The sequence below is a fragment of the Olea europaea genome, chromosome 13, assembly GCF_002742605.1.
Source record: "Olea europaea var. sylvestris chromosome 13, O_europaea_v1, whole genome shotgun sequence".
NCBI lineage: Eukaryota > Viridiplantae > Streptophyta > Magnoliopsida > Lamiales > Oleaceae > Olea > Olea europaea.
Window position 1 is genome coordinate 21,797,876 of NC_036249.1, and position 19,223 is coordinate 21,817,098.

A 19,223-nucleotide genomic window follows, 5' to 3' on the forward strand; every position below is an offset into this window, starting at 1 on the left:
AAGAGCCTGTCTAATGTGAATTTTTAGTAAATAAAATTGATAGAAGTTAGTGAACCATGAAATGTGGGTTTAAAAAAGTAGCTACTTCAACAGGCTTTATGCTTTTTCAAACTTTCAGATATCAAGATTTGTATTTTTAAACGAGTCACCATCTTGTAGGGTATGGGTTGTTAGTCATATACGTGGCATAATTTCTAAATATGTTTGTAATCAGCTACTTTCCTTAGTTAGATGTATAAGTTGTAAATGGCTTAAAATCAGCCACAGATTAGGACCAATTTATCTTGTAATCAGCATTTTATTGAGAATTAATTATCTATGTAAATGAACTCTCTAAAGGAGAGGTATCTAGCACAATTGACATGGTATTAGAGCCAGTTCCGTAGAATTTTTCTCGTTCTCTTGATTGGGTTTTTTGCATGGCGAGACCAATCTTCTTGGTATCTCAATATTTTTCTTGGTTGGTTTTGGATTCTCGAGGAGGATCGTCTTTGCGTTTTTGGTGTAGGTTGTTTAGCGGGATATCTTTCAATTGTTGCATCTTGGCCAACGATATATTGTTGGATTTTTAGCCGGTGCATTGGCCGTTAGAGCTTTTGTTAGAACACAAGTTATATATTCAATTGAGTTTAGAACTCATTGTGTGTGGTTTGCACACTTTTTGAATTTCTTTTGAAAATCCTTCTTTGGATGGTAAGCTTTCTGGAGTGGCTCTTGCTGTTTCTACACTATTTGTTTGTTCTTAGTTCTCTCGTTGTCATTATTTTTCGTAGATGTTTACCATGATTTAGGTCTCTTCTTCAGGGGACGAGCATTGTCATCCTCGATAGTTCATGATTGCATATTAATGCTTTCACCAGCATCAATTTGAGGGAGAATATCAGTGATATTCTTGTCATGGCATGATTTGTAAATGTCTGTAATTAACTGCTTTCCTTAGTTAGATATGTAAGTTGTTAATGGCTAATTAGCTACCTTCCTTAGTTAGATATGTTAGCAGTAGATGGTAGAAAATCCATCACAGATTAGGCCCAATTTAGCTTGTAATCAACATTGTATTGAGAATTGATTCTCTATATAAATGAACTCTCCAAAGGAAAGGTATCCAGCACAACTCACATGGGTAAATTCTACATCAATTAAATATAAAATGGTCTACTCTTTTAACAAAGTTGACATTTTTAGATAGAACTCAAAGTCTTAGGCCCTGTTTGAGCCCTATTAGTTCTTCATTAAATTAGAAAATATAACCGTTATCCATCACGTCAAACCATCATATTTGACTATTTATCTCTTATGTGGGGTCCATAATAGCTATATTTTTCATTCTTATTTTTACAATAATGTGACTCAAACGGGGGCTTAATATGGTATAAAAGCTTACTAAACTCAAGCAAGCAATTTAATCCTTCTAAAGCTCAAACGAGCATTTGAATATCACTCAAACAATCCACCATCTTGCGGAAGCATGTAAAGGCTTAATCCTCGTCGGTCAAGTACAAATACTAATCAACATATAAGTGTTTGGGCTATTCTTAACTAGATTGACATTTTAAGATGGTGCTTCAAGTCTCAATACATTCTTTGCATCATTGCCTATAATATGCTCTTCTGCAGAAAGGACTCCAGAAACTACTATTCTTTGTGCACTTTTTAAATGTATTGTATAGAGTTGCACTATATAAACAAGCATCAGCTTCAGGCATGGATGGCTATATTATAATAAATGATGAACCAGATTGAAGGATATGTGGATTGGATTTTATGTAAAACCCATGACGGAAATAAATTCGTAGGTCAACCTCTGATTCTGAAATTTGAGATATAAATCTCCTATCTTCTAAGTTAGAGATCATCACTCAATGTTGGTCCATTTTGTAAGCATTAGCTTTTGTTTCAAATATGGTAGACATAACTAAAAGTAAAATGCTCGTGCTTGTAGCTTTCATACTTAGAGATTAGTAACACTTATCTCAATATGGGCTTGTCTCCTTACAAAATGTCTCTTTCTCTTGCATCATATGCATTATGATAGATGAATTCTACATGTCTCTGTCAAGTCTTGGATTTTCAGCCTGCACGCCAATATAAGTCTGTTGCTGTAAGCGTAATTATTTGTATATGGTAGGGTGGAGAAGGTGAATGTTTCTACGTTGTTGGCAATGGAGAATTTGAGGTCTTCGCCACGCAGGTGCTAATACATTTTTTTTCCTCCTCCCGAAGATATCCCACAGATCTAGATTTATCTCACCTAGAGGAGCTATACTGGGGGTCAGGAAAACGCATAATGCTGCTTGGTCACAGCAAAGGTGGTGTTGATGCTGCAGCTGCTTTGTCAATTTATTCGCACGAATTAAAGGATAAAGTTGGAGGATTGGCATTGGTGCAGAGTCCTTATGGTGGTACGCCTATAGCGTCTGATATTCTCCGCGAAGGCCAAGTGGCTGACAAGGAAACCCGTAAAATCATGGAGTTTCTAATATGCAAACTGATTAAGGTAACATTTTCCTTTTCCCATGATCAAAACTCATAATATTGGTTGATTCATTAAAGAAGATGGGAAATTATACAGCATAATGTGGTGGTTGGCTTACACCTTCTGCGACCTTCCAACTTTAGTCAAACTTGAAACTAGCTATTGAGGGGGGAAATGTGGTCCGAGTTATCTAGTTAACCTACAATGTTGAAGGGAAAAAAAATTAATTAAGCCCCTATTTGATTGCCATTATTAAGAAGAAATGATATTTTCAATAGTGATTTTTTGGATAATGTGTGGTTAAAAAGTAGGTAAAAGTTTTGAGTTCACGTATAAAATATTTTATTGTGTGAATGTATTGTTGAAAACGAGTATGAGAATTAAAGAGTTTTGTTTTAAAAGGAGACAAACAGGGGCTAATTGTCTGGTGAACTCATTGTAAGTTTTTATATACTTGTGATTTTTTAAGAATTAATTTATGACAGATCACTATTTTCACACTTTCTTTTATCGTTTTTGTAATTATGTATATTGAGGTCCATGTATATAAGCTAATCAAGATAGCTGAGCCAATTGTCACTGAAGTTATTCTGTGGTAATAGAACATTTTTATGGTAATACTCTTTATGGTAATAGTCAAGGGGTGGGTTTATTATCTATTTAAATTAAAAAAATATGTCAAAATTAAAGTCACATTACGTTTTCTCGTCTAAGCATGTTTAATCCACAATTCCCAACTCCCTAATTTTGTTGACTTGGCGGATTTTTAACTTGAACCTTTTTGCGAGTGACCATTATTCTAACAATAGAAAAATGGAGTAACTACTATCGTATATATTAAAAAAGAAAAGAAGAAAGAAACACTGTAGTGACCATTTGACATGGATGCCATTGAAGAATTATAAGAGAAGGGAAAAGGAAAGAGAAGAGGAGAAAGGAAGGGGAAAAGAGAGAAGAATTGACGGCAAAGTGAAATCAATCTTTATTCATATAATCAGGTTGTCGCGAACCTCTTTATATAAAGTTTCAAATATTCTATTCTAAGAAATAAATAACTAATAAAAGCAGTTAAATCAAACATAATTAAGTTTCCTCACAACTCACATGGGTAAATTCTACATCAATTAAATATAAAATGGTCTACTCTTTTAACAAAGTTGACATTTTTAGATAGAACTCAAAGTCTTAGGCCCTGTTTGAGCCCTATTAGTTCTTCATTAAATTAGAAAATATAACCGTTATCCATCACGTCAAACCATCATATTTGACTATTTATCTCTTATGTGGGGTCCATAATAGCTATATTTTTCATTCTTATTTTTACAATAATGTGACTCAAACGGGGGCTTAATATGGTATAAAAGCTTACTAAACTCAAGCAAGCAATTTAATCCTTCTAAAGCTCAAACGAGCATTTGAATATCACTCAAACAATCCACCATCTTGCGGAAGCATGTAAAGGCTTAATCCTCGTCGGTCAAGTACAAATACTAATCAACATATAAGTGTTTGGGCTATTCTTAACTAGATTGACATTTTAAGATGGTGCTTCAAGTCTCAATACATTCTTTGCATCATTGCCTATAATATGCTCTTCTGCAGAAAGGACTCCAGAAACTACTATTCTTTGTGCACTTTTTAAATGTATTGTATAGAGTTGCACTATATAAACAAGCATCAGCTTCAGGCATGGATGGCTATATTATAATAAATGATGAACCAGATTGAAGGATATGTGGATTGGATTTTATGTAAAACCCATGACGGAAATAAATTCGTAGGTCAACCTCTGATTCTGAAATTTGAGATATAAATCTCCTATCTTCTAAGTTAGAGATCATCACTCAATGTTGGTCCATTTTGTAAGCATTAGCTTTTGTTTCAAATATGGTAGACATAACTAAAAGTAAAATGCTCGTGCTTGTAGCTTTCATACTTAGAGATTAGTAACACTTATCTCAATATGGGCTTGTCTCCTTACAAAATGTCTCTTTCTCTTGCATCATATGCATTATGATAGATGAATTCTACATGTCTCTGTCAAGTCTTGGATTTTCAGCCTGCACGCCAATAGAAGTCTGTTGCTGTAAGCGTAATTATTTGTATATGGTAGGGTGGAGAAGGTGAATGTTTCTACGTTGTTGGCAATGGAGAATTTGAGGTCTTCGCCACGCAGGTGCTAATACATTTTTTTTCCTCCTCCCGAAGATATCCCACAGATCTAGATTTATCTCACCTAGAGGAGCTATTCTGGGGGTCAGGAAAACGCATAATGCTGCTTGGTCACAGCAAAGGTGGTGTTGATGCTGCAGCTGCTTTGTCAATTTATTCGCACGAATTAAAGGATAAAGTTGGAGGATTGGCATTGGTGCAGAGTCCTTATGGTGGTACGCCTATAGCGTCTGATATTCTCCGCGAAGGCCAAGTGGCTGACAAGGAAACCCGTAAAATCATGGAGTTTCTAATATGCAAACTGATTAAGGTAACATTTTCCTTTTCCCATGATCAAAACTCATAATATTGGTTGATTCATTAAAGAAGATGGGAAATTATACAGCATAATGTGGTGGTTGGCTTACACCTTCTGCGACCTTCCAACTTTAGTCAAACTTGAAACTAGCTATTGAGGGGGGAAATGTGGTCCGAGTTATCTAGTTAACCTACAATGTTGAAGGGAAAAAAAATTAATTAAGCCCCTATTTGATTGCCATTATTAAGAAGAAATGATATTTTCAATAGTGATTTTTTGGATAATGTGTGGTTAAAAAGTAGGTAAAAGTTTTGAGTTCACGTATAAAATATTTTATTGTGTGAATGTATTGTTGAAAACGAGTATGAGAATTAAAGAGTTTTGTTTTAAAAGGAGACAAACAGGGGCTAATTGTCTGGTGAACTCATTGTAAGTTTTTATATACTTGTGATTTTTTAAGAATTAATTTATGACAGATCACTATTTTCACACTTTCTTTTATCGTTTTTGTAATTATGTATATTGAGGTCCATGTATATAAGCTAATCAAGATAGCTGAGCCAATTGTCACTGAAGTTATTCTGTGGTAATAGAACATTTTTATGGTAATACTCTTTCAAGTTTCTAATAAGGGGTGGGTTTATTATCTATTTAAATTAAAAAAATATGTCAAAATTAAAGTCACATTACGTTTTCTCGTCTAAGCATGTTTAATCCACAATTCCCAACTCCCTAATTTTGTTGACTTGGCGGATTTTTAACTTGAACCTTTTTACGAGTGACCATTATTCTAACAATAGAAAAATGGAGTAACTACTATCGTATATATTAAAAAAGAAAAGAAGAAAGAAACACTGTAGTGACCATTTGACATGGATGCCATTGAAGAATTATAAGAGAAGGGAAAAGGAAAGAGAAGAGGAGAAAGGAAGGGGAAAAGAGAGAAGAATTGAGGGCAAAGTGAAATCAATCTTTATTCATATAATCAGGTTGTCGCAAACCTCCTTATATAAAGTTTCAAATATTCTATTCTAAGAAATAAATTACTAATAAAAGCAGTTAAATCAAACATAATTAAGTTTCCTAAAATAGCATCAAAATTAGAAACTACATATAATAATCTCTGTTATAATATTGCATCACCATTAGCTTAACTACTCAAAACTTCAATGAAATTTGGTTTAATTAACCCAATATAATACTTCGAAATGGTCCCTCACAGTTCCTTCAGGAATTATGTGACTACACTGAATTTAATCTGTGTTCCAGGAAATTTGGATATCCTATACTTCTCTAAACTTGTTAAAGAAAAATCATATCATATCTTACACTTCATTTGTGAAGATTTTAGAAACCGAATGAAGATTTTTAATCATGATTTTTAATGTAGGGTGATATACGATCGTTGGAGGATTTGACGTATGAAAAACGCAAGGAATTCATAGGAAAACATAAACTTCCTGACGACATTCCTCTCATCTCATTCCATTCTGAAGCAAATATTGCACCAGGTGTTTTTGCCTCAATGTCCCACATTGCACATGCAGAACTTCCCTGGCTTCCTTGTGCTGAAAATGCTGTCCTAGCAGGGCGTAAGGTGCCCGTTATGGTTCCAGTTTCTGCTGCCATGGCGCTCTGTGCATTCCATCTGCAATTAAGATACGGGGAGAAGAGCGATGGTCTTGTGACATGCCGTGATGCGGAAGTTCCAGGTTCGGTTGTGGTTAAATCTGACTGGAAACTTGATCATGTGTGGATGGTGTACTCATCTTGGAAGAGGGACCCTAGTAAACCGGATGCCTGTGAAATGTGTGAAGCCCTGCTGACCATGCTTGTGGAACTAGGAACCCCAAGTCAGAAGGCAAAGCAATCTACAAACAGTGTGTGAAGACATAAAATTTCAGAAAAGAAAATGATAATAATAAATTCTTTACTTTTACAAATTTGTTATTTATGTGTTAATTGTTGGTTAATAGATTTAATCATCACAATAGAAAATTATTTTTCCTTTGAAGATTAAAACCATATGAATAAAAGGATCTTAGTAATCTTGAGATCATTGGATTATAAAAATCCTCACACATAGAAAGGGGAGATGATAACCTTTTGAAAGAGCTTTTAATAGCTTAGCTAATTGCTTCATCCCTTAAATCTTCTCTCTTGTTTTTCACTATGTGTATTTCCTTTTCAAGAAAATGAAAAGTGGCTAATCATAATTTTCATATGAAAATATGTCAAAAAAATGCATATTTATAATGCCTTATTAGGGTTTGAAATTGCACAAATTTTTTTAGACTTTATTGTATTGGATCAATTAAGTCACACCTTTTATTGGAGCCAAGAGAAGGACCTAACCGGACTCACATGACCTAGGCTCCAATAGATGTTTCTAATTGGGTCAACTCTTGACCAATTGAGATACATCTATTAATCCCGATTTATTCTACCAAATAATTGAGATTGCACTATCGAGTCGAGTGATAGTTATAGAAGCAAATTATGATCCAATAACAATATTCTCTTATTATCGATCTACAAGTCAACCCTCATTTCACCGCCAATATGTTGAAACTGGCAAAATGATCGTTTTTGCCCTTCAACATGTATTACCCTCTAAGTACTATTTTCATATGGCAAATTCGTTGTGATCAAATCACAATGTAAAGTCCAACGATTGCATCGTCGACCTACTGAGCTCAGGTTCAATTTGTCTAGGAAAATACCTTAGAGTGACGATCGTCTCATCTCAATGATTAATGAATTCCACTATTGTAAGTATATGATCTCTAATTGTTTCGACCCGATTCTCAAAGCACCGAGATCAATTTTCTATTTAAGACTTTACTCATTGGTACCTCAAAGAACTTAAACTAGCAATCAAAGGTACATTCCTCACTCAAGATTTAGGTTACCTGTGTGATAATCAAGTAGAGTCTCATTTCGAACGGTCACAAATGAGTCATCTACGCGGTCCCGTTCAATGTGCATCAAAACACATTATTGTTCCTATTTCAAGATCTAGACAAATCTTAATAATAAAAATACAAGCTTATCAACATAAAGCGTCCAACTTTATGTACTAATTGTGAACGACATAATTTTGATCATATCACGAATTGTGTATTACTTACCCGATCTATCGAGTATACAATTTGTGACATCCTATATGATCATGGAACCTTAGATAATCACTTCAAAGTGTAATACGCAAATAGACGAACGTCAATTCATAATATGATATTACAGAATACTACTCGAAGAATGGGCATCAAGCTAATAATCTCCCAGTTGTCCTTCTTAGAGTATGTATGACATATCAAGAATACACATTCCCTTAAGATGCCCATCAAAAGCCTTAGCTGGTAAGGTCTTAGTGAACAGATCCGCAAGATTATCTGCTGATACAATCTTACTAACCGTCACATCTCGTCGATGAACAATCTCTCTAACAAAGTGATATTTTCTCTCAATGTACTTGTCACGCTGATGACTCCTGGGTTCTTTAGTATTGGCAACCGCCCTACTATTATTGCAATAAAGCGTTATGGGTCCTATTGCCAAAGGTACCACATCAAGATCCAAAAGTTCTTAAACCATACAGCTTCTTTAGCAGCTTCACAAGCCGCTACATATTCTGCCTCCATGGTGAAATCAGCAATACAAGATTGCTTGATACTCCTCCATACCATAGCTCCATCTCCCAATTTAAATACTGATCCCGATGTAGATTTCCTAGAGTCACGATCAGATTGAAAATCGAAATCAGTATATCCAATATTATTCAGATCATGTCCAAAATAGACAAGCATATAATCTCTCGTTCTCCGAAGATACTTGAGTATATGCTTCACCGCTACCCAATGTTCTGGTCTTGGATTAGACTGATAACGACTAACAATACCCATTGCATAACAAATATCTGATTTAGTGCAAAACATAGCATACATGAGACTTCCCACAGCAGAAACATAAGGAATATTTCTCATGTAATCTATCTTCGTTGCATTCTTGGGACTGCTCCTTGGATAGATGAATTCCATGTCTAAAAAGAAGTTGTCCTTTTTAGGAATTTTGCATTGCAAATCTGGACAATATATTGTTAATATATGAAGTTTGGGATAATGCAATCCTTCTATTTTTCCTATCTCTTAAAATACGGATTCCCAAAACATAACTAGTTTCTCCCAAGTCCTTCATATCAAACTATTGTGACAACTATTTCTTTACAAATGACAATGTCCCTACATCATTTTCAATGAGTAGAATGTCATCTACATAAAGAATCAGAAAAACTACTTTCTTCCCTTGTATTCGCTTGTACACACAAGGTTTATCCAGATTTTGCTCAAAATCATAGATCTTGATGGTTTGATCAAATCTTATATTCCAAAATCTGGACACTTGCATGAGTCCATAAATGGACCTCTACAACTTGCAAACTTTCCTTTCATGGCCTTTTTTCACAAACCCTTCAGGTTGCATCATATAAATGATCTCCTCAAGATGTCCATTTAAAAATGCTGACTTGACATCCATTTGCCAAACCTCATAATCATAATGAGTGGCAATGGATAAAAGAACTCGAATAGATTTAAGCATAGCAACCGATGAGAAGGTTTTTTCATAGTTAATGCATTCTCTTTGGGTAAAACCCTTGGCCACTAGCCTTGCTTTGAAGGTTTCAACCTTCCCATCTATACCTCTTTTCCTTTTATAGACTCACTTGCACCCTATATGCTTTACTCCATTAGGTGTATAAACAAGATCCTAAACCTTGTTGGAATACATAGATTCCATTTCTGAGTTCATGACAGATTTCCATGATTCAAAGACTACATTCTCCATTGCTTCCTTAAACGAAGTAGGATATTCTTCTTGTTCAGTAGAGATCGTCTAATAGGATTCTCCATAGAGCAAGTACCTAGAAGGTGGTCTTACAACCCTCCCACTACTAGTAATGGTTGAAGGTGCCTGATTGTCCAGTCTGACCAAAGGTCCTTCCTCTCCTCCCACTGCTTGATCCTGTCCTTGGTTAGTACCAAGATCCTCATTATCCCCATTTAAGGGGACATGTGAAGATACAACAATGTGTGCCTCTTTCTCTACTACCTCTGGTTCTGTTTGCCTATGAAACCCTGTGGGCATCACTTGCTCACTTGCTTCATCAACAACCATCGGTTCAGCAGGAGGTTCCAAGTCATCACTATTAGATTCTATGCGAAAATCTGGAACTGAGTTGTTTGAACCATGTTCTAACATCTCTTCCAATAGAATCTTAGTAGTAGACTTGTATTCTTCTATATACTTATCCTCTAATAAGGTTATATTTGTGCTAACAAATACCTTCTTATCAAGAGGATTATAGAAAAAGTAACCTCTCGTTCCTTTTGGATATCCTACAAAGAAACAAACATCCGATCTTGATTCCATCTTATCCACTTTCCCTTTAGCACATGTGCTGGACATTCCCATATCCGAATGTGGTGTAAATTGGGCCTGCGCCCATTCCATAATTCAAGAGGTATCTTGGGAACTGACTTAGATGGTACCAAATTCAAGATATAAATGGCTATTTGTGGTACATATCCTTAAAAGGATATAGGCAATGAGGAATAACTCATCATTGATCTTAACATATTTAAAAGAGTTCAATTTCTTCTTTCCGAGTCACCATTTTGTTGGGGAGTTCTTGGTGCACTCAATTAGGATAATATCTCATTATTCGATAAATAGACCTTAAACTCTTGGGATAGATACTTGTTACCTCGATCGGATCGAAGGGCCTTGATACTCTTACCTAATTGTTTCTCAACTTCCATCCGAAACTCCTTGAATTTCTCTAAAGCTTCGAATTTGTGAGACATAAGGTATATGTATCCAAATCTAGAGTAATTATCTGTGAAGGTGATGAAGTACTCGTATCCTCCTCTAGCCCGAGTACTAATAGGTCCACAAACATCATAATGTACTAATTCCAAAACCTCTTTAGCTGTTACTCCCTTAGCCTTAAAGGGCCTCTTGGTTATCTTTCTTTCTATACAAGATTCACAATTTGGTATAGATTCCACCTCTAACTCATTTAAAGGATCATCCTTTACCAATCTTTAAATCCTATTTAGATTGATATGACTCAATCTAAAATGTCATAAGAGAGTTTCATTAGTACTAGACGACCTCTTTCTTTTCTTAGCAATAGTATTTTATATAGAGCCAATCATAAGATTTAAGACATAAAAACTATTAATCATATGACCCGAACATATAACAGAATTATTCAAGTTAATAACCACAGTAGAACGGGTAAAAAGTACCGAATAACCAACATGATATAAAAGTGCAATGGAAACCAAGTTTCGTGTAAGTTCGGGAACATAATAACAATCATCTAATATCAAATGCCTACGATTCTTAAAACATAAAGTAAAAGTGCCAACAGCTTTGGCAGATACCACTGCTCCTGTGCCAACCTTAAGAGTGTACTCCCCTTAGCTAGGTAATTCGGGCAATTCCTCTTCCAATGACCTTTTTGTCCACAAATAAAACACTTTCCCTTTGGTTTCTCATCGGCAATAGTTTTCTTCCTCTTTGACTTACTATCTGGCTTTTTGTTTGACCTCTTCCTCTTTTTTCCTCCTTTGCCACCAGAAGGCTTAGAATGAGAGGGTCCAGCTGTAACAGTCAAAACATTTCCACTTCTAGCCTTTAGAACAATTTCAGCATTTTGGAACTCTTTCATTAATTCTGTCAAAGACATGTCCATCTTGTATAGATTATAATCAACTATATATTGTGAGAACATCTCAGGAAGAGTCTTAAAGACCATGTCAATCTGCGTCTCAGAATCAATATCAGCTCCTAAAACCTCTGTAGCGTTGAAGTGACCAATCATGGTTAACATATGGTCCCTTACAGATGTGTCGAGTTTCATGCGTGTGTTCATAATTGCACTAATGGAGGCTTGTCTAGCTTGTCGACTTTGTGTCCAAACATCTCTTGAAGACTTTCCATTATGTCAAAAGCAGTTTCTATATTATGATGTTTCTGTTGTAATACATTTGACATTGATGCCAAAATATAACAACGGGCCATCTCATCAGAATGATGTCACTTTTCATATGCAGCCTTTTGAGATTCCATGGAGTCATCTTTAGAGGTTTCGGGACAATCTTCATCCAGCACAAATTTATGATTTTTAGCGGTAAGAACAATATTAAGATTCATTTTTCGTCAACGTAGTTTTCTGCCAGAAGTTGATTTTTGTTAAGTATCTCTAATAATGGAATAAGCGACATTTTTCTGTAAAATTAACGATTCGCGTATTAATAAAATGAGCAATAATCTTTGTATGATGCATGTATATGAATATCTATAAACCCAAAACTATATATGTAATAAAAAAACCTTAAACCCTTACAACCTTTAACACGCCCTCTATAGGAAGTCAATATAGTTGTTGGCAAGGTTGGGACCCTCCCACTCGTTTTATTGAGCTAGGCATCTCATGCCACAAGAAAATGAGGATTGATTCTTATTTGGTCTATGAATAATTTTGTTGAAATCTTCTATATGAAGTCTCCCCAAAAAAATTCATATATAAGTGTAATAACCTCCATCAATAATTTTAAGATATTCGAAATATATAAGATGTCGTCTATAGGATGATCATTCCATTATTTCATTTTAAATAAATTCTATTACTAGATCTAATTTCAGTTAATCTAAAATAACGTAGTTTTCCTATAGGGAGACTGATATAATTCGATACTAAACATACATATTTTAATAAAAAAATTGGATGACGGAGGAGGCCGTAGGTTTATACATGCCTATAAACCCTCTCCCACTTATTATTTTGCATTGTTGGATTTTCACTTAATTAGTCCGCCAAATATAAACAATAATAATGGCACTAATTATATAAAATATTTTTCAACTACCTCTAATTAATTTAGAATGATAAAAAAAATATTTAAATGTATTGTTTCATTTAATCTACATGACATGCGATAATACTTAAACATTCATCCATCCACAAAGTCGTAAAAGCGATAACTAAATGAATAATAATCACTAATGGTCCATCCTAAGAATTTAAATTACAACATGAGTAAAAAGAATTACATTGGGCCACATCCCAATCCAATTCTTTAATCTTCTTTGTAGTCCACCTCATGTAACATAAAAATATGGTTAATTTAATTTTTAGACCCAAATCTTAAAACCAATAAAGTCATTATCCAATAACATTGGCCCAAGTATCAAAGAGAGGCCCAAAAAATCTAAATTACCCTAATTTTCAAACCCTAGCAAGAAAACACACTTCCACCAAAGCACACACTACTCTGGCGACGGCACTTCCATCGGCGACCCCAAAAGAGCAGCCGACAGGCGTCCCTCCAACTGCTAAAGCAGCAGCTGTCCCGTGAGGTAGCTGCTGCTGTTACGCTGCTCCGAACGGCAACCATGGCTGCCGCCGCCGTCCAGTTGAGGTGCTTCTTGGTTTTTCTTGCATTTTGTTGTTTCTTTTTCTCTTTACATTTCTTCAACCAAAACAACAATAAGAACATGTTTCTTCCCCAAAATACAAGTGTAGAAATGAAGATAAAAAAAAATGCAAAAAAGCTAGTGTCTTATGACTTACAACATTTCTAGAAAAAAAAAAAAAAATCAATTAATTATTATAGTAAGTAGAAAAAATTCTAGGGCCAAAAGTGATTACAAATATATCAACAATAACATTAAACATATTTAAAGTATAAATATGTCAAAATCAAATATCCTAACACCTCCCAACTAAAATGCATATTACACTAGGATTTAAAAATTTTAATCCTACTCAAGGGTTATAATAACCTTGGCTTTGATATCAATTGTTGGTTAATAGATTTAATCATCAAAATAGAAAATTAATTTTTCTTTGAAGATTAAAACAATATGAATAAAAAGATCTTAGTAACCTTGAGATCATTGGATTATAAAAATCCTCACACATAAAAGAGGGAGATGATAACCTTTTGAAAGAGTTTTTAATAGCCTAACCAATTGTTTTCTCCCTTAGATCTTCTTCTTTGCTCTCCACTAAGTGTATTTTCTTTTCAAGAAAGTGAAAAGTGCCTAACCCTAATTCTCATATGAAAATATGCCAAAAAATGCATATTTATAATGCCCCATTAGGGATTGGAAATTGCACAAATTTTCTTGGATCTTATTGTAGTAGACCAATTAAATCACATACCTTTTATTGGAGCTAAAAGAGGGACCTAATCGGTTTCACATGACCCAAGCTCCAATAAATGTTTCCAATTGAATCAACTCTTGACCAATTGAGATACATCTATTAATCCCGATTTATTCTACCAAAAAATGGAGATTGCACTCTCGAGTCGAGTGATAGTTATAGCAGTAAATCATGATCCATAACAATATCCTCTAATTATCATTCTATAAGTCAACCCCTATTTGACCGCCAATATGTTGAAACTGGCAAAATGACTGTTTTTGCCCTTCAACATGTATTACCCTCTAAGTACCATTTTCATACGGTAAATTCGTTGTGATCAAATCACAATGTAAAGTCCAACGATCTCATCGTCGACCTACTGTTCAATTTGCCTAGAAAAATACCTTAGAGTGACGATCGTCTCATCTCAATGATTAATAGATTCCACTATTGTAAGTATATGATCTCTAATTGTTTCTGCTCGATTCCCAAAACACTGAGATCAATCTTCTATTTAAGATTTCACTCATTGGTACCTCAAAGAACTTGAACTAACAATCAAAGGTACATTACTCACTCAAGATTTAGGCGACTTGTTTGATAATCAAGTAGAGTCTCATTTCGAATGGTCACAAATGAGTCATCTACGCGGTCCCGTTCAATGTGCATCAAAACACATTATTGTTTCTATTTCAAGATCTAGACAAATCTTAATAAGAACAATACAATCTTATCAACATAAAGCATCCAACTTTATGTACAGATTGTGAACGACATAATTTTGATCACATCACGAATTGTGTCTTACTATACCCGATCCATCGAGTATACAATTTTTGACATCATATATGATCATGGAACCTTAGATAATCAATTCAAAGTGCAACACGCAAATAGACGAACATCAATTCATAATGTGATTTTACAAAACAGAACTCGAAGAATGGGCATCAAGCTAACATTAATATCTTGGATGCAAGTTAAGGTTGTTGAGGTAAAACTAGTGAAGCCTCTTTGGAATAGCTTTAGCTTCTTGTAGAAGACAAAAGGTTGATTTGGATAAGTTTTTTGTTTTTTGAAGAAGAGTTTTTCGAGAAAGTTATTTTATGTCAGCTCTTTTATTTAGACAACATTTCTAGAAAATTATTCAAACATCTTCAAAATATGTCCCGAATATTCGTGGTTTTTCTCGCCCCACTATTGGTACCATGTCTCATCAGACGAGCCAACTCAAAAGCAGGCTGCGTTGGACTAAGTTGGGATGATTCTCTAGGCTAATTTTAGTATCCTTAAAATTAAGGGTCTTTTGATAAATTGTATGAAAAGTTTTTTTGAAGTAAAAAATATTCTGTAGAATTAAAAAAGTGACACAATGTCAGTTTTTTTTTATAAAGTTAGTGCCACTTTTATATTAAAAAATGACATACGATCTCATTTTTATTAACAAGTGATATTTTTCACAAAAAAAAAGTGAAAATTTTCAAGAAAACGATTGAAAAAAAATTACAAACACTAAAAAAAGTAACAGAAATTTTAAAAGGCGATGAATATAAAAAAAAATGACACAAATTAAAAAAGTTACACAAAGTAAAAAAAGTAACGGATAATAAAAAGTGCCAAACACCTAAAAAGTGACAAAATAAAAAAAAATGCCACAAACTCAAAAAAGTGATAAACGGTGAAATAGTATCATCCATTTATGTAGTACCAATAATCACGTTCTTAACATAATTAGCCACAAAACCTCATCAATATACATTTGACACTATTTTATAAATAGTCACAAGCCTCAAAAAGCATTCAAAAATTAAAAAAAATTATTTCAATTGAAAATGTTCTTCTAGTTTGCTTTACAACCTTCTTTAGGCAACAATCTAAACACACTTTAAGAGGATGCTTAGTGGGAATTAAAATTAGATTTTTTTTAGTAAATTGTGATAGAAGTTTTTGAAATATGTGGTTTAAAAGTTGTGAGATCCATGAATGATGTGGTTAATATTGATTTTTTTTTTTTTTTACTTTGACTTAAATCAAAATCAGATTTTAATGAAAACCAAACATAGAATAAATTTTTTTAGCACATTTGCCCTTCAATAGTCCTTGTTCTGCTTGTCCAGCAGCTTCTTTATATGAGTCTTTTACATTCATGGATTCTATAGCAACTCAAACATATCTCTCGTTTTCTCTAAACACAACTCAAATTCATGGATTTTAGAGCAACTCAAACACAACTCTCGTTTTCACTTACTTCCAACTATATTCATTCTTCAATTCTGATCGTGGCCCCACACATTTCTCTTTACAAAATTCTTTCACTACCTCAATTTTCACCATTCATTCACAACTCTTCCCCACCCCCCACCCCCACCCACCAGTTCCAATTCTCTCTCCAGTTTTCAACCAAAATTCAATCATATCTGCTAGAAAGCAAAAATAGATGCTTGTCTCTCTTCAAAATCACTTGATTGGCAAAACCCTTCCACAAATGTTGATCACTGAATGGAGAATTGCGGCAATTTTCAATTTCTTACAATAGTTGCTAAGGTTCTGGAATAAAAATAAAATCAGCATTAGATTCATTCATTTGCAACTCTGATTGCTTGTATTTCAACGACTACATACCTGCTTTAGCACCAGAAGAAGCACTTGAAGAATCTCAGTATATTTCGTGTTACCAAAAACCAAGCTTCAGTATTATTTGACAGCATCCGATAAAATCTGATAAATCTTTGTTATTGTAGTTTGAAGGAAACCTATATACATCATAAAGAAACCTGTGCAGTGCTCATCGCACTGGCACTGCCTAATAGTAAACAATCTATCAATTGTTTAAAAACATGTTCTCTCAAGTACAGCATTTTTTTTTTTATTTTTTATATTCCAATTAAACCAATGTCAATCTATGGTTTTACAGCTTATTGCCCACAAGAAAGCAAGTATAATTTATTCTGAAAAAATAAAATATTGACAATACAATTAAACAAGGTGTGAAATAAAATTAAAAGGCGATAACTTTGGAGTATTCTAATGTTTCTTGTGATTCGGGCTTTTTAATTTACTCTTACAATCATGAATTAAGCAACAGAATCATACTATCCAACAAGCAAGAAAATCATATACAAATTAAAATCGTTCAATTAGAGAATAAAAACAAATAACCCAACATATTAACTGGCCAAAAAAAAATAAAAAATCAAAGGATTACTGTGTGCGCCCGAGAGCTTACAGCATGAAAAGGAAGCAAATAACGGCTAAGCAAGAGATGAAGATTACTATAGAAGAGGAAGCGAGTCAGTCGAAACTTCAATTGATCATGTATATAAAATTTTTAGACGACGAGCGGAGGTTCTCTATTGAAACCCATATCATTTTTGTAAGTTGATGAGGGTTTGTTATCTGAAATTGAATTACGTTTTGGGGTTGGGTCTTTTAGGACGTATTAATACGTTGTTAGATGATAATTTAGTTTAAATCTTGTATTATTCAATGTGAAAATTACATAAAACTAGGTATTTAAAAGTTCAAATTCAAAGTTCAGGGATGAAATTTATCTATGCAAGCATAGGTATTATATATAGTTAATTCAACCAATTCAATTAAAAGCCCTAATCAATTCCCCAATTCAATTCCGTCACTTCCTTTCTCACTCTACAATCTCTTCCTTCTCTCTATAACAAATCGCCACAAGAGATCAGTCACCGACGACGCCGATTCCGATGTGATACCGGAGCCACTGCAAAGAAGAGTGGCGGAGGCTACAAAAGGCGCAAGGTTGACCTTTGCCCAGGAACGCTGCTACTGCGCGAAGATGAGCCGGAAGTAGACGCTGCTGGAGATACGTCTTGCTCGGATTTTTGTAAGCCATAGCTCAGAGCAGCGCCTGGGACTGTGCTCGTCGCGATGCCTTCGAGCACTGATTGGGTTAAAGAGATGTTGTTTTGTGACGAAAGCTCTGTGAATAGCGTCGCTTCACAATGGGTTCAAATATGATGTGGTGGCTACCGTGTTGTGGTGTTATTATGTCCGGTGGTGTTTGTGGTGTGGTGTTGGTGTGATTTTTCGACATGTTTTATTGCGTTTTTTAGGTGGTGGTGGTGGACTTGTGGATTTTTTGGTAGGAGTGGTGGTTGGGTGTGGTGTAAATAGAGATAGAGGAAATGGTGGTGGTGGTGTGTTGTGGGTGGTGCGGTGATGGTGTGTTGTGGGCGTGACGATGTGGTGGTGTTATCGGCACGGTGGTGCTCATAATGGTGGTGGCAAGGGCAGTGATGCTCATATTGGTGAGGTGATGGTGGTTTTGGAGACAGTGGTGTCGAACCATTGTTGTGTTGTTGATGGTGATAATTGTGGTGACAGTGACGGGTGGGGGCATCTGTGACCAACTATTTAAGCCTCCATGACCAAAAATTAGATGTTTATGATCGATAAACTGTAACATATGTGACCCATAGATATAATATGACTTGCAATTTGAATGATCTGTGACCTCGAAATAATATGTAATGTTATGACTAAAAAAAATGTAAATTGGAAGTCAAGTTTTATAGATTCAGGGTTCTGAATATGCATTTACATGTTGAAATTTCACCAAAAATGTTAAATATTCAAAATTTGAAAGTTTGTTTGTTTTTGGGTGTAGATACAAAGCAGGAGGTCAAGATAAGAATATAATGACTGGTTTGTAATTTTTTTGAAAATTTGAGACTATGGATATAATTAACTCTTTATTTTTTCATTTCATTTCTTTTTGTTTTATTTGAATAGGAGTGTAAAATTGTCAAAAATAGATGAAAATGACCTTTTTGAGCGATAAAAGGCAAAAACAAGGGCGAAAATGTCAAAAATGGAAGATAGTGACGTTTTTCACAATAATATTGAAAAGTATGAACGTTTTGTACTATTTACTCTTGTCAAATTTATAGGGTCTATTAGGCAAAGCTTATGCTTTTTGCAGAATGGTTTCTTGAGGAAAAATCACATAAATGTCAACTTCTTCCAAAACTCCTTAATCAGACGAAGCGTTCTCAAAAATTTATCAAATTATTTTCAAAAATAGA

General features: G+C 34.5%; 1 protein-coding gene across 1 annotated transcript; it reads left to right on the plus strand.

Annotated features, from left to right (window-relative positions):
• The first annotated feature begins 1,081 nt into the window (after positions 1 to 1,081).
• Positions 1,082 to 6,834, plus strand: LOC111408550. The gene is made up of 4 exons (XM_023038296.1): positions 1,082 to 1,123; positions 2,129 to 2,497; positions 4,590 to 4,958; positions 6,337 to 6,834. The coding sequence occupies exons 1-4, from the start codon at positions 1,082 to 1,084 to the stop codon at positions 6,832 to 6,834; spliced, it is 1,278 nt and encodes a 425-aa protein (XP_022894064.1).
• Positions 6,835 to 19,223: the final 12,389 nt, after the last annotated feature.